Raw genomic sequence first — 14,507 nt, forward strand, 5'->3', positions numbered from 1 at the left:
CTCAGTTAAATTTATCCCTAATTATTTTATTATTTTGATGTGATTGTAAATGGGATTGTTTTCTTAATTTCTGTTTCTGATAATTTGTTATTAGTGTACAGAAACACAACTGATTTTTGTATATTGAAATTGAAATTGTATCTTGCAATTTTACTGAATTTGTTTATTAGTTCTAACAGTTTTTTTGTGTGGAGTCCTTAGGGTTTTCTATTTATAATATCATGTCATCTGCAAATAGAGTTAGTTTTGCTTCTTCCTTTCCAATTTGGATGTCTTTCATCTCTTTCTCTTGCTTGACTGCTATGTCTAGGACTTCCACTATTAGGTTGAATAGAAGTGGTGAAAGTGGGCATCCTTGTCTTGTCCCTGATCTTAGAGAAAAAACTTTCAACTTTTCACCATTTCACCAGTAGCTGTGGGCTTATTATATATGGCTTTTATTTCATCACTTCTAACTTTTTTCATATTCTCGCCCCAGCCCAATTCATTGCAGGCTATTACCCGATTTCTCTCAGTGTCTAGATCGGTGTTTTTTAGTGAGTGTATAAGGTAGGCAATATCCAAAGCATTGCCAAGGGGAAGTACTTCTTCCTCGAGGCTCAGATGTTGTGGCTGCTGGGGTCGCCTAAGGACTCTGTGTTGGAGGCTGCACAGTGCACTGTCAACTGACAGTACCTGGAGCTGGACTGGAACGCCTGGTCCACAGTCTGGAAAATCACTGAGGAAAGGGTATGGGGTGTGGGCGGGGCTGCCCCCCTCCGGTGGTGTAGAGACCAGAGTCCCTGGGGGTGGGACCTATGCCCCTGTGCATCTCTGACAAGCTTCCCTATGCAATTCTCTGTTCAAAAGTAGAGAGAATAGCTAATGAGAACACTGCACCCATAACTCGGCTTCAACAATTACCATCCTTGCCAATCCTCTGTCATCTACAGCACCCCCAGACCCTCCACTAGATTATTTAGTAAATTTTATTTATTTATTTATTTATATTTTTGGCTGCGTTGGGTCTTTGTTGCTGCGCGCGGGCTTTCTTTAGTTGCGGCAAGTGGGGTCTACTCTTCATTGCGGTGCGCAGGCTTCTCATTGCGGTGGCTTCTCCTGTTGCGGAGCATGGGCTCTAGGAACATGGGCTTCAGTAGTTGTAGCACGTGGGCTCAGTAGTTGTGGCTTGCGGTCTCAGTAGTTGTGGCTTGCGGGCTCTAGAGCACAGGCTCAGTAGTTGTGGTGCACGGGCTTAGCTGCTCCACGGCATGTGGGATCTTCCCGGACCAGGGCTCGAACCTGTGTCCCCTGCATTGGCAGGCGGATTCTTAACCACTGTGCCACCAGGGAAGTCCCCTTGGTTTCTTCTTTATTCTATTTATACTTGACTAAAGAAAAACTTCTCCTCAATATCTGTTTATCCTGAGGCATAATTTTTAAGAAGAGGCAGGATAAAGAATTGTGTCTCTGTTTCTTCACCAGTTTGTACAAGTATGAATTGGTTTCCTAACATCTTCCAAAGATAAGCAAGAAGATTTTTCCTTCAGTATTACTTTGCACACAGGATTTTAGCACGTTTAATGTGCTCTTACCCACTGCAGTTGTTACCAGTGGTCCTGCTCTGACTGCCCCTCGTCTGGCCGGTGAGAGCCCCTTCAGTGTGGCTCTGACGTCCTGTTGGCAAAACCTCCTTAGTCTTTGGTGACTTGCTCCTGGGGTGACAAGATGCCCCCAGCTCATTCTGTCCACCCCCTGCCTCTGACCTGGAATCAGACACTTCTCCAGGGATCACTGAGTCATTTTAGTGAGAACTTCTTAAAGCGGGCATTGGAAGTCCACAAGCTGGGTCTGGGGTGCTCACTGAGGTTGGTCCTTTCAGTGGACGAGGATCCCCTCTTTGTTTCTTTCAGGGAAAATGCATGAGTTATTGATATTTCCAACTCATATTTAGGGTCCCATCTAAACTTCTTTGATTTAAAAAATTTGCAACTCTTTTCTCGTTTGTTGAAAATCTTGTTCCTAATGACATGAACAATACTATGTGCTCTGTCTGTCCATGTAGTTTGAGAATAACAGTGCCAATAAATATAGTTTCTAGAAATGTGCTTATTGAACACAGGTTTTAAGATTTTATTTGTTTAGTGTTTACAGTTCTGTGTTTCCAAGTCCCTTGAAAGAAGTCTCCGATGTGTGGTTATTGCACGAGCTTGATACACAGCCTGGTTTATTTGTTTCATTTGCTTTCAGATTTTTAGAGCTTATTTCTTAAAATTTAATTTTGCTTTATAATGATATAAAGCATTTACATGGTTCCAAAGTCAAATATGCAAAATAAGGCATATTCAGAAGTCTGTTTCTGTCTCCATCCCTCTGTTCCTTCACTCTTCCTACAAGTAACCTTTTTTGTTTGCTTGTTTATTTTTCCATTAAAATATGTAGATATATATGTACATACATATATATGTTTATATACGTGTAAGTAACAATGAAGATATATTTGCATTTTCTCTTTTAGATAAACAGCAGGGTATTATTATACACAATTTTCTCCATTGCTGAGACCTTCCATGGCAATATATATAGTTCTCAATTTTCAAGGCTACATAGTATTCCATTAGGTGGATCCACCAGGGTTTATTTAACTAGGCTCCTACTGATGGACATTTAGGTTATTTCCAATCTTTTACTGTTACAAACAGTGCTGTAACGAATAGCTCACATGTATGTCTTTGGGATTCATTCCCAGGAGCAGGATCGTTGGCCAGAGTGTACATGCGTATGTCACTTTGGTAGATACTGTCAGATTCCCCTCCACAGGCTTTGAAACATTTTGCATTCCCACCAACAGCGCACAAGAGTGTCTGATTCCCCACAGTCTCGTAACAATGCCCGTCAACAAACGTAAATGGTTGTCAGTCTAAATGACAAGTACAACCTCAGTCTACCTTCAGTTTGCAATCCTTTTATTATGAGCTGGATTGAGCACTTCTTCATACAACTGAGGACTAGCTGCATGAAGTCTCTGAACTGTCTCTTGGTCGTTTTCCCTGTAAGTGGTTGGTCTTTCACTTCTCTACTGTTGAAGTTATCTATCACGAATATATAATATAGGGACAGTCACTTTTTGTTTTTTTAAGTTGCCAACATTTTTCCAGTTTGTCATTTCTCTTTTCACCTTGCTCATGTTTTTTTTTTTTTTTTTTTTTTTTGCCAAATAAACATTTTATGTTGTTAAATTTATCAGTCATTCCGTTATTGCTTCTGAATTCTGAGCCATCGTTGGGAAAGCTTTCCCCACTCCTAGATTGTAGAGCAACTGGCTCATGTTTTCTTCTAGCGCTTATATGGTTTCATTTTCTACATTTAAATCTCTGAGTCATTTGGACTTTATCCAGGTATACGGTGTGAGGAAAGAATACAGCATTATTGCTCTGCAGATGGCTCTCAAACCGGTTAGTATTACATAGTCCATCTTTCCCTCCCTGGTCTGACACAATGCCCTTGTCATACACTAAATTTCCACATGCATTTAGATGAATTTCTGGATTTTCTTTTCCATTCCCTTGGTCTGCCTGTCTATTCCTGTGTCAAAACCACACTTTATAAATTGCAGAGGTTCTGTAACGTTTTACTATCTTGTGGGACCAGCCTTCCTTCGTTGCCTTTCTTTTTCAGCATTTTCCTGGCTATTCTTTTTTTTTTCTTTTTTTTAAATTTATTTATTTTATTATTTTTGGCTGTGCTGGGTCTTCGTTTCTGTGCGAGGGCTTTCTCTAGTTGCGGTGAGCAGGGGCCACTCTTCATCGCGGTGCGCGGGCCTCTCACTATCACGGCCTCTCTTGTTGCGGAGCACAGGCTCCAGACGCGCAGGCTCAGTAATTGTGGCTCGCGGGTCCAGTTGCTCCGCGGCATGTGGGATCTTCCCAGACCAGGGCTCGAACCCGTGTCCCCTGCATTGGCAGGCAGATTCTCAACCACTGCGCCACCAGGGATTCCTGGCTATTCTTGCCTGTTCTTCCAAATGAACTTCATACTGCCTATGTTTTCTTCTAGGAGTTTTATGATTTCAGGTCTTACATTAAAGTCTTTAATCCATTTAGGCTGATTTTTGTGTATGGTGTGAGACAGTGGTCTAGTTTCTTTTCTTTCTTTTTTTTTTTTTTTTGTTTTGCATATGGCTGTCCAGTTTTCCTGACACCATTTGTTAAAGAGACTATCCTTTCTCCAGTGTATATTCTTTGCTCCTTTGTCAAACAGCAGTTGTCCACATATGTGTGGGTTTATTTCTCTGCTCTCAGTTCTGTTCCATTGATCTATGTCTCTGTTTTTCTGCCAGTACCATGCTGTTTTGATGACCCCAGGTCATCTTTCCTGAAATATTCTTTCCCTGGTCAAGAATATGTGTTCTCAATGTTTCCCAACATTAAAAACTCAGCTAATTTCTGAACTTGGAAAGATAAAGATTGTGTCTTCTCTCCAAACCTAGTGAGCCAGCCCCCACTGTAGAAGGCAGGACAGTACAGGGGCCAAGAGTCTGGACCCTGGAAACAGGCTGCCTGGTTTTGACTCCAGCTCGGCCACTTATGAGGCAGATGACCTTGGGCAAGTTACTTATCTCATTCTGCCTTGGTTTCCTCATCTGTAAAGTGGGGATAATGATAGGACCTATATTGTAGGGTTGTTGTGAGGATCAAAAGGCTTAATGTACACTAAGTACTTGGAACAGTGCCTGGCCCTCTGTATTCTTCTTCATTCTTTAGTTTTATTTAATTTTGAATAGATAATACAGTCACATGGCTCAAATTGGTATCAAAAAGTTATATAGTGAAAAGTGTCCCTCCATCCCTGTTTTAGTTACCCATTCTTCTAACCAGAAGCAACCAGTGAGAACTGTTTCCTATATAGCCTTCCATAGATATTTTATACATACACACCCCCCTATATTATGTTTTTCCCCCTTTAACAGAAATGGTAGCGTACCACCAGGCACTGTTCTGCATCTTGCTTTTTAAACAGGTGTTTGTTCCTACAAGATTCTGTCGGTGTTTTCACGAGGACAGCACTAGGAGAGGTCTGACGTCGTCCTGATGTCGAAGTCGACTCTTACTGTTCAGGAACAGGTGTGGCCCCTGCATCCTTCCCCTCATTAGTACCTTACACCCTCCTGGCACTCACATGCACACACGTGCTCACACACTCACGTCCATTCATCTCTTCTTTCTACCTTCCTGCTAAGCACCAGAGCCCCAGGTGAAGAAGAGCATGAGGGAGAGAGGAAACCCACGGGGCTAGGACTCACGTTTGTACTGCACGGGGCCTCGACCTTCCCTGCTGGAAACGAGGCCCCAGTCGGCTTGAACCGCTCTCTCCGGGCTCTTTGGCTAATGGGAGGGGAGGCGGCAGCAGCAGGGGCCTCGTGGAAGCTTTGCCAAGTCCCTGCTGTCCCGGGGCCGTCACTCCCACACCTTCCCATCCTCCTCTCAGGACAAAGGACACAGCGGGAGGCCCTGCCTCAGCCCAGGGACCCCAGGGGCGGGACCCTCAGCCCCACCCGGACGTACTCGGAGGTGTTGAGGGACAGTGCGGTCCAGTGTGCCTCCATGGGGGCCGTCACCACCGCGTCAAACAGCAGCTCCTGCAACAGTTCCTCGTCGCCTGGGGCAAAATACGGAGACCACCCTCTTACTCCCCCCGTGGTCGGGAGCTCAGCTCACCCCCACCCAGGGGCCCTGAACTTCAGGCACGAGCCGTGCTTTGAGCTGGAGGAGGTCAGCTTAGGGGGTCAGAGGCCGCGTCCTCAGCCTCCGCCGTGCGGGCAGAACCAAGGGACCGCCAGGCCTTTCCAGCTCGGGCTCCATGAAACCAGGAGGCCCACCCGCCAGCCGCCCTCCCCTCCCTCTCGCCATTGGGCTCCTTCGTGGCCTCGCCTCCCCGAGCGCCTAAACCTGCCTCGGGGCCTGTGCACACCCTGGTCCGGATGCTCCCGCCTCCTACTTGCGCGGATGGCCCTTTCTTTTCCCTCCGCCTCTCTAACACGATTCTTTATGTTCACTGCGGTGAAATCCACACAGCACACACCCGACCGAGAGTGTGCAGTCTGGGCATTTACACTTGCACAGAGACGGGCAGCCCTCACCTCCACAGCACGTTTTCATGACCCCCGAGGAGATCCACTCGGTGGCTCCTTTCTGTCCTCAGCTGCAGTGACGCCTCCTGACGAGGGGCCCCCGACCACGGTTAGAGCAGCCCCCTCTCCCCCTATGGCACCTACTCACGGCCTTACACCCCCTGCATCGACACACGTGCCGCTTCCCGGTTCCCTGTCTTCTCCCCTACAGCACAGGCCCCGTGGGCACAAGGGCCTGGCCTGTGGGTCATTGGTAGCTTCACTGCCCCTCTGCCCCCCCAGGCCTGGTGCAGACTTGTGGGTGGAATGAATGAATGAATGAATGAGGCCTTGTCAGGCTGGCACGGGAAGCGGAGTCTTCTCCCGGGTGGGACACTGATGGGACAGGATGACCCGTGCCTCCTTCCAAAGAGGAAGAAGAGGGACCACGTGGAGGGTGGCCCTGTGGCTCCCCAGCTGCATTAGTGCAGGGACTTGCGGTCACCTGGGAACCCGGCTTAGGAAACACTCAACAGACACAGCGTCCAAGAGACAGGACTTGAGGGAACGGAGCGACAGCTACTGGCTGGGGGCGGGGACGGACCTGATGGGCAGGCCAGCATCCTTCACTGTGGGAGCCTTAACAGTGCCTGGGTGACAGACGCTTAAAGAGACCCCGCTCCCTGCTGTGGGGACACACCTGTGCCCCTGCAGGTCCCAGCGCTCTCAGTCACCGACGTGGCCCCAGTGAGGCTGGCTCTGTCCTCTCCTTCGGGGACTCCCTGTTCTCCCTAAGCCATCGTGAGGTCTGCAAACGGGGCCCCTCTTCCCACCCCCACCCCCGCCCGCCGCCCAGCCCACTGTCCCCACGGAGTCCCGAGCTTCGGGGCCGGAGAGGCACTCACACTCCAGGGCTGGGTCCCGCCCGGTCAGGAAGCGGACCACGGCCTCCAGCTGGCTGAGCTTGCGGTGTTCGGGGTCGATGTCCGTGACGCAGTAGATCCTGGAACCCACGGAGCCCGTTACCCCGAGCCCACACCCTGCTCGGTTCCCCCCGCCCCGAGCCCCCGTCCTCACCAGTCACTGGCCAGGCTCAGGTCCGGGTGAAGCAGGTCGTGCAGGCCTGAAAGCAAAGTCCACGCTCACCCACTGCCCGGAGTTTGCGTACCGAGTGCTCTAGAAGCAGCGTCGGGGAAGGGCCGGGCCGTGTTCTGCCTTGTTCTCGGGCAGAGCGGAATCTCAACCCACAGGACGGCTGGGTCAGCACAGATCCCGCCGTTGTCACTGTCACGTTGCTTCCGAAACGCTTTCCTCCCCACTGCCTCCTGTACCCCGCCCGATGGGATCGCCCTCAAGGAGGCTTCGGCTCCCCTGGCTTCACTGAACCCAGCCGAGCCGCGGGGCCCTGCGTGTCTGCGGCGGCGTGCTCAGCACGTGTTTGTCGACCGACTGGATGGACGAATGCCCTCCTGTGCGCCCACTGGCGCTCAGAGATAAGCTGGTGCTCAGTTAAGGTCTGTTAATGGACGGAAAGGATGATGGACATGTCGAGGGCCTCTGTGGAGTCACTGAACGTGGTGCTGGACAGACAGACACAGGCGGACAGTTCAGGGGCGACGGCCTTCCCCACCGGAAGCCCCTGGACGCCTGGTGGGTCTCACCACAGAGAGGGTAAGGGATGTACCCTCTGTCCTGCAGTGGTGACATCTGGGCACGTCTGGGAAGAGGAAGAGAGGAAGAGGAAGGAAGGAGGCGGCCCAGGGAGTTTGGTTGTTGGGGGGACAGTGGGAGACAGGGAAGGACAGTGTCCTGGCGTCATGGACACGAGCCGTGAGAGGAGCCTGGGGGAGGCTCCTCCTGGGACAGCTCCCGGCAAAGTGACCCGCAGATGCGTCTGGGTGGGCTGGGGTCAGAGGGTGGGGCAGCACAGCCCAGGGCAGACCCTGAAGCTTCGGGCGAGGAGAGACGAAAAGGGGCCGGAGGTCACGGAAGGTCTTTAGCAGCGGCACTCTCCAGTTTGGATTTATAGAAAGATCCCTCTGGAGAAGGTCAGAGCAAGGAAGACCTGCGGGTGTGGTTTCCAGGAGAGCGTGAGAGTGAGCAGGACGGAGGGGAAAGACGGGGGGATGCAATGATTCAAGGGTCGGAAATGGAAGACCAGACAGAATGTGAGGTTCAAGGACTGTGGCCGCTTCGTCCAAGGACCTCCTGACATGTCCCAGGGCCCACATGGGTTTTGTTCTCCCAGGGCGCCCAGGCAGCTGCAAGTCAGGGCGGGTCGGGGTGGAGGGCCTCTCTCCCATCCTCCTGCAGCGCCCCTCCCCCCATCCCCATTCACATCCCACAGGCTCCCTGTTATGGGTGGAATTGTGTCCCCCAAAGACGTGTGAAGTGTCAACCGCAGTCCCTGTGGACGTGACCTTATCTGGAAATAGGATTGTGGCAGATGTAACCAAGTTAAGATGAGGTCACTGGTGTCCTGATAAGAAGGGAAAATTGAGACGCACGAGGGGAGAAGCTGTGTGATGACCGAGGCAGAGATGGGAGAGTGGCAACCGCAAACCCAGGGCCTGTGGGAGCCGGGAGGGGCAGGAGGGACCCTGCCCTGGAGGCGCTGGGTGGAGCAGTGCTCCCAAAACAGAGAAGCCGGCCAGTTTTGGGGGGCAGCCCCAGCGAACGGCTACGGATTTGCCCACTCACCCTCCCAGCCCTCTTCTTTCCCTCTGGATGGCCTGACAGGTAACCCCCGCCCCGTGGCCCGCCCCGTCCAGCAAGGCCGCCCGGAATCTGACCACCTGTCTGGCAGGTCTTAGACGCCGCGGGTTGTGGCGACTGTCCAGCAGACCCTGCGGGCCCTGGAACGTGGGATGCCAGGCCCCTCTGGCCACGTAGCCCTGCCCGCAGAGCCCCTGCCGGGATGGCCCTGCCCCGTGTTCCCGGAGAAGCCAGTTTTCCTCCGAACTGTCCGCCAGTCCTGGGCGCCGGCCGACCCACCTTCTTCCACAGACGTGTTCCCCAGGAGGACGTATTCGCCGTGGCCGCGGGTCAGCACCACTCCCAAACTGTTGGCAGAGTGAAGGACGCCGGCTCACCACCAGCTGGTGCCCCGCCCAGCCTCGTCCTCTGACCTTCCAAGCCTCCCACACCCACGACAGGGCGCACAGCCAGCCCCCTCCTGCCCTGGCCCTCGGCGTCCCCTCCAAAACCCAGGCAGCACTTCTGTTTTGTCATCAGCCTCTTTCCTGGGAAGGACCCTGACACGATGGGAGAAGGGCCCCCTCCACTCTCATTTTGTCAGATTCACCCTGGACCTATCGGGGCCCCCAGGGACGGGGAGGGGTCTCTGTGTCCCACGCGTCCCGCAGTCGGGAGGCCCTTCCTGCCTGAACCTTGCCTGGATACCTGAACCACTTGGGTCGGGGGGCTTTACAGGGTACAAGCGCCGGGCCCACCCCAGGAATTCCCAGTAAGGTAAGGAGGAGGGCCTGGACGCTGGCAATGTTACAAGGACCCACAGGTGCTCCAGGCTCAGTCAGGGCTGGGAACCACCCTTCACTGAGAAATGGGTAATTCAGAGAGAAGCCCCATTTGTTCCCTAAACTGTATGATACTAGAGTGAATATTTATGTGGTGGGAGGGAACCTGAGAGATCTTCAAATCCCATCTTTCATCTTACAATTGCTTATGACTGCATTGCTTTAAATCTCTAGGTAGATCATGTCATTTAATCCACCCAGTACCGCCAAAAGACAGCTGTTATTACCCCTATTTTACAGATGAGGAGCCTAAAGCACAGAGGTTAAGAAACTTGACTAAGGCCACACAGCCTGTGAGTGGTGGAATTGGGATTCCAACCCAGACAGTTTAGCTCCAGGCCCTGCACACCAGGCTATACTGCATACCGGGCTGCACTGGCAAAGCAGGTGTAGACCTCAGAATGCAGACCTGAATCTTTTTCTGTTACCACAAAATTGCCAATTACCTATAAGTAAATCCACCCCCAGACCTGAAAGTCCCACCTGAGCTGTTGGCGTTCATGTTGCACCCATCCCTTCCCTGCAAACAAGACCCGGCCCCTCACCTGAAAGGCGTGTCACTGATGTCCGTGAAGAAGTAGTCGTTGGTCAGGAAAAGAACTCGCTTCTGAAAGAGGCACCAGGAAAGGTGCTTGCTGGGGAGGGAGCGCCAACCATCCCTCCCCTCCCTCCCCTCCCCCTCCCTCCCTCCCCTCCCCTCCCTCCCTCCCCTCCCCCTCCCTCCCTCCCCTCCCCTCCCTCCCTTCCCTCCCCTCCCTCCCGACCACCCCCTCCCCCTCCCTCCTCCCACCCCCTCCCCCTCCCTCCTCCCACCCCCTCCCTCCCGACCACCCCTCTCCCTCCCTCCCTCCCATCCCCCTCCCTCCTGACCATCCCCTTCCCTCCCTCCCATCCCCCTCCCTCTCTCCCACCCCCTCCCTCCTGACCATCCCCTTCCCTCCCAACCATCCCCCTCCCTCCCTCCCATCCCCTTCCCTCCCTCCCATGCCCCTCCCTCCCTTCCCTCCCCTCCCTCCCGACCATCCCCTTCCTCCCTCCTACCTGACACCTGGTGCTTCTCCACCACTTCTTACATCCCCCCCAACCCCGCCCCCTCACATCTCCTCTCAGTGACGCCACAGGCAGAGCCTCTCCCACCAGCACGCTGCAGCCCCTGGGGGGGTGTCTGACTGCAGGGCCACGGTCCAGACCTGCGTTGTCCCTTACGGGGCCACAAGCCACCACATGTGCGACTCAGGAATAGAAGTTTCAAATTTTAGTAAATGTCAGTTAACTAGAGAGCCTCGGTGGCTGGTAGTCCCTGTGCTGGGCAGCGACTGTGGTTCAGGTGGGACCAGAGAAGGCTGCTGGCTGGAGCTCACACCTGTACGAGCCACCTGCACGCCCCACCTACAGCCACCCCGGCTCTGGAGTCCAGACCCCTCAGGCCACGGTGCCCTTGACAGCTCTTTCCTTTCAAAGCTGCCATTTTTAGGTTTAGTTGAATTTGCACAAGTCAGGGCGTGGGGAGGGGGGCACAGTGGCTAAGGACAGGCAAGGGCATCAGACAGACCCGGTCTAAGCCAAGCTGGCCACTCACAGGCTGTGTACGCTTGGGTAAGTGGCTTCACCTGGGCATCGCAGTTCTTGCTTGTAAGTCAGGAGTAACGGGAGCATCCCCTGCACAGGCCACTGGGAGGTGGTGAGGGTGTTTCTAGCGGGCCGGTACGGGAAGAGCAGTGTTCACGCCGGGCTCCGAAGCCCTGCGGCTGTGCCGTCCGCAGACACAGCGGATGCTTCCAGGAAAGCTATACACTGTACTGGGCTCGGGAGCTGTTCTTATTCCCTTCACCTCTTTCTGGCTTTTTTACTTCCATGTTGGAAACTGGAGTGAGATGTTGCAGGGGACGTGGTAGGAGAAGGTGACAAAAAAGTTTTGCTTCTATAGGAAACCAGCTGTGGACCAAACCCAAAAGATCAGTTCCCAGCACGGGCCTCCTCCTCCATGACGCCCCCCTGCCCCCGCTGCTTCAGGCAGACCTTCTGGCAGTTGGGGGAGGCCCTGGGAGCTATGGGGCAGCTGGGGCCCAGCAAGGGCGGAGATGGGCTCCAAGTGCGGCTGGCTTGAGTCTGGAACTGGAGAGCATTTAAAAATTGTTTTCATCCTCTCTCTCTTTTTTTTTTTAATGGAAGAAAAAGGTGAAATGCACACATCTAAGTGTGTCATTCCATTAGTCTGATAAATGTACACAGCCATGTAATTACCTCCGTGGTGGAGGTGCAGAATGTTTGCTTCCCTTGCAATCTCTTTGCTTCCTTCAGTTTCAATCCCCGCACCTTCCATGGGCGCGCTCTGTTCTGAGCTCCATCCCCGCAGGTTAGGTGTCCCTGTTTTCGCATCACATATCCTTTTGTGTCGGTTTCTCGGTTTCTTCTGTTCAACGTAATGTCCTTAAGACCCATCCGTGCTGTTGAGTGTGTCAGCAGTGTGTTCTTTCCCTCTGCCAAGTAGTAAGTACTCCAGTGTGGACACACCACGGTTTGCTTCTATGTTCCCCCCTGGGTGGTCATCTGTGGTGTTTCCAGTTTGGGGCTATTATGAATAAAGCTGCTGTGAACGTTCTTCTTGTGGACATGTGTTTTCATTTCTCTTGGTAAATACCAGGAATGGAATTGCTGGGTCATATGGTGAATTATGTTTGCCTTTATAAAACACTGCCAATTTCCCAAAGTTATTTTATTGTACTTTCACTAGCAATGTACGAGTTCCAGTTTCCGCACATCTTTGCCAGAATTTGGTGTTCCCAGTCTTTTAAATTTTAGCCATGATAGAGGGTATGAAAGTAATTTTAATTTGCATCTTCCTGATGACTAAAGTTGCTGAGCATCTTTCTGTGGGCTTGTGGGTCATGTCTGTTTCTTCATTCGTGAAATGTCTGCTCAAGTATTTTGCCCATTTTTGTTGGGTTGTTAGTCTTTTTGTTGATGATTTGGAGAAGTTCTTTATAGTCTGGACACAGTCTGTGCCTTGCTTTTTCATTTTCTTAATTGTGCCTTTCGATGAAGTTCAATTTATCAAATGTTATTTAATGTTTAGTGCTTTTGGTGTTCTGTCTAAGAAATCTTTGCATAACCTCAGGTGGTGAAGACTTTTCAGTTACATTTTCTTGTAGGAGGCTTACAGTTTTAGCATTTACATTGAGAGCTACGGTACATCTCAAATATTTTTGTGTACGGTGTGAGTGTGTCTCAACGTTTATTTTTTTCATACATTTATTCAGTTGTTCCAGCACCATTTGTTGAAAAGATTTTCCTTTCTCCATTGATTTGCCAAAGTGTCTTTACTGAAAATCTACTGATGACATGTGAGTTTATTTCTGGAGTTTATTCCATCAATCCATCTGTCTATTCGTATGTCAATACCATTCTGCTTGGTTACTGCAGCTTTGTAGTAAATTTTGAAATCAGGTAGTGTGAATCATCCAAATTTGTTCTTTTTTTCAAGACAGTTTTGACCATTTTAGGTCCTTTGCATATTCATATAAATTTTAGAATCACCGTCTTCTATGTCTAGAAGAAGTCTGTTCAACTTTTTGTTGGGATTGTGTTGGATCTATAGATCAATTTGGGGAGAACGGACATCTTAGAAGTATTGATCTTACAACCCATACACATGGTTATATCTTTCTATTTATTTAATTTTTTTCTTTGACATGTTTTCTGCAGTGTTATGTCATTTTCAATGTAGAGGTTGTATATGTCTTTGTTAAATTGATTCCTAAGTATTTTATATTGTTTGATGCTATTGAAGTTGGAACTTAAAAATAATTTCATTTTCCAAATGTTTGCTCCTATATATAAAAATACAATTGATTTTTATAATATTGACTTTGTATTCTGTGAACTTGCTTAATTACCTGTTAGTTCCAGCAGTTGTTTTGCAGATTCTTGGGATTTTCTATGTAAACAATCATCTTACTGTGAACGAAGAGAGTTTTACTTCTTCCTTTCTGATTTTTGTGCCTTTTATTTTGTTTCTTTGCCTTATTGCAAAGATAGGTCCTGGAAAGTCCAGTACAGTGTTAACAGAAGTGGTGAAACCAGATACCCTTACCTTGTTCAGAACCTTAGGGAGAAAGTGTTCAATCTTTCATCATTAAAAGTGAGCTTTTTCACAGATGGCTTTTATCAGATTGAGGAAGTTTCCTTCTGTTCCCAGTTAAATTTTGTCAGATGCTCTTTCAGTATCAATTGGGATGACCATGTGGTGTTTTCCTTTAATCTGTTCATGTAAGGGGATAACTCCTCTGTGTGCAGTTGTTGCCATGTATCTTACAAGTTACAAACCCTACAATACAATGTCAACATTTTTGCTTTAAATAGTCAGTTGTCTTTTTGAGAAGTTAAAAAATGAATGAAGTTTTAACTTCACCCACGTATTTACCATTTCCAATGCTGTTCATTTCCTTGTGTTGATCTGAGTTTCCATCTGTGTCATTTTTCTTCTGCCTGAAGAATTCCTTAAGCATTTCTCCTAGTGATGAACTCTGATCTCTTTTATCTGAAACTGTCTTTATTTCACCTCTTTTTGGAAGGATATTTCCTCTATATATGGAAATTTGGGTTGACAGTTTTTTCTTTTGGTATTTAAAAACATATGTTATTGTTTTTGATGAGAAGTCAGCCATCATTCTTACTATTGTTTTCCCCTAGCTTTTAAAAAAGATTTTCCCAGGACTTCCCTGGTGGCACAGTGGTTAGGAATCCACCTGTCAATGCAAGGGACACGGGTTCGAGCCCTGGCCCGGGAAGATCCCACATGTCGCGTAGCAACTAAGCCCGTGTGCCACAACTACTGAGCCTGTGCTCTAGAGCCCGCGTGTCACAACTACTGAAGCCCTCGC

At 50.0% G+C, this 14,507-nt stretch overlaps 1 protein-coding gene across 1 annotated transcript in view; it reads right to left on the minus strand.

Moving 5' to 3' along the window:
* Positions 1 to 14,507, minus strand: part of CACNA2D4 (calcium voltage-gated channel auxiliary subunit alpha2delta 4) — an 84,358-nt gene that overhangs the window by 39,168 nt on the left and 30,683 nt on the right. The window contains exons 21-25 of the mRNA XM_061206696.1: positions 10,170 to 10,231; positions 9,083 to 9,150; positions 7,166 to 7,211; positions 6,994 to 7,091; positions 5,544 to 5,637 (exon numbers count right to left, since the gene is read on the minus strand). Coding sequence (XP_061062679.1) covers positions 5,544 to 5,637; positions 6,994 to 7,091; positions 7,166 to 7,211; positions 9,083 to 9,150; positions 10,170 to 10,231 — 368 coding nt within the window. The remainder of the gene's footprint in view (positions 1 to 5,543; positions 5,638 to 6,993; positions 7,092 to 7,165; positions 7,212 to 9,082; positions 9,151 to 10,169; positions 10,232 to 14,507) is intronic.

Source organism: Eubalaena glacialis, chromosome 11 (genome assembly GCF_028564815.1).
Source record: "Eubalaena glacialis isolate mEubGla1 chromosome 11, mEubGla1.1.hap2.+ XY, whole genome shotgun sequence".
In the NCBI taxonomy this organism is placed as follows: Eukaryota; Metazoa; Chordata; class Mammalia; order Artiodactyla; family Balaenidae; genus Eubalaena; species Eubalaena glacialis.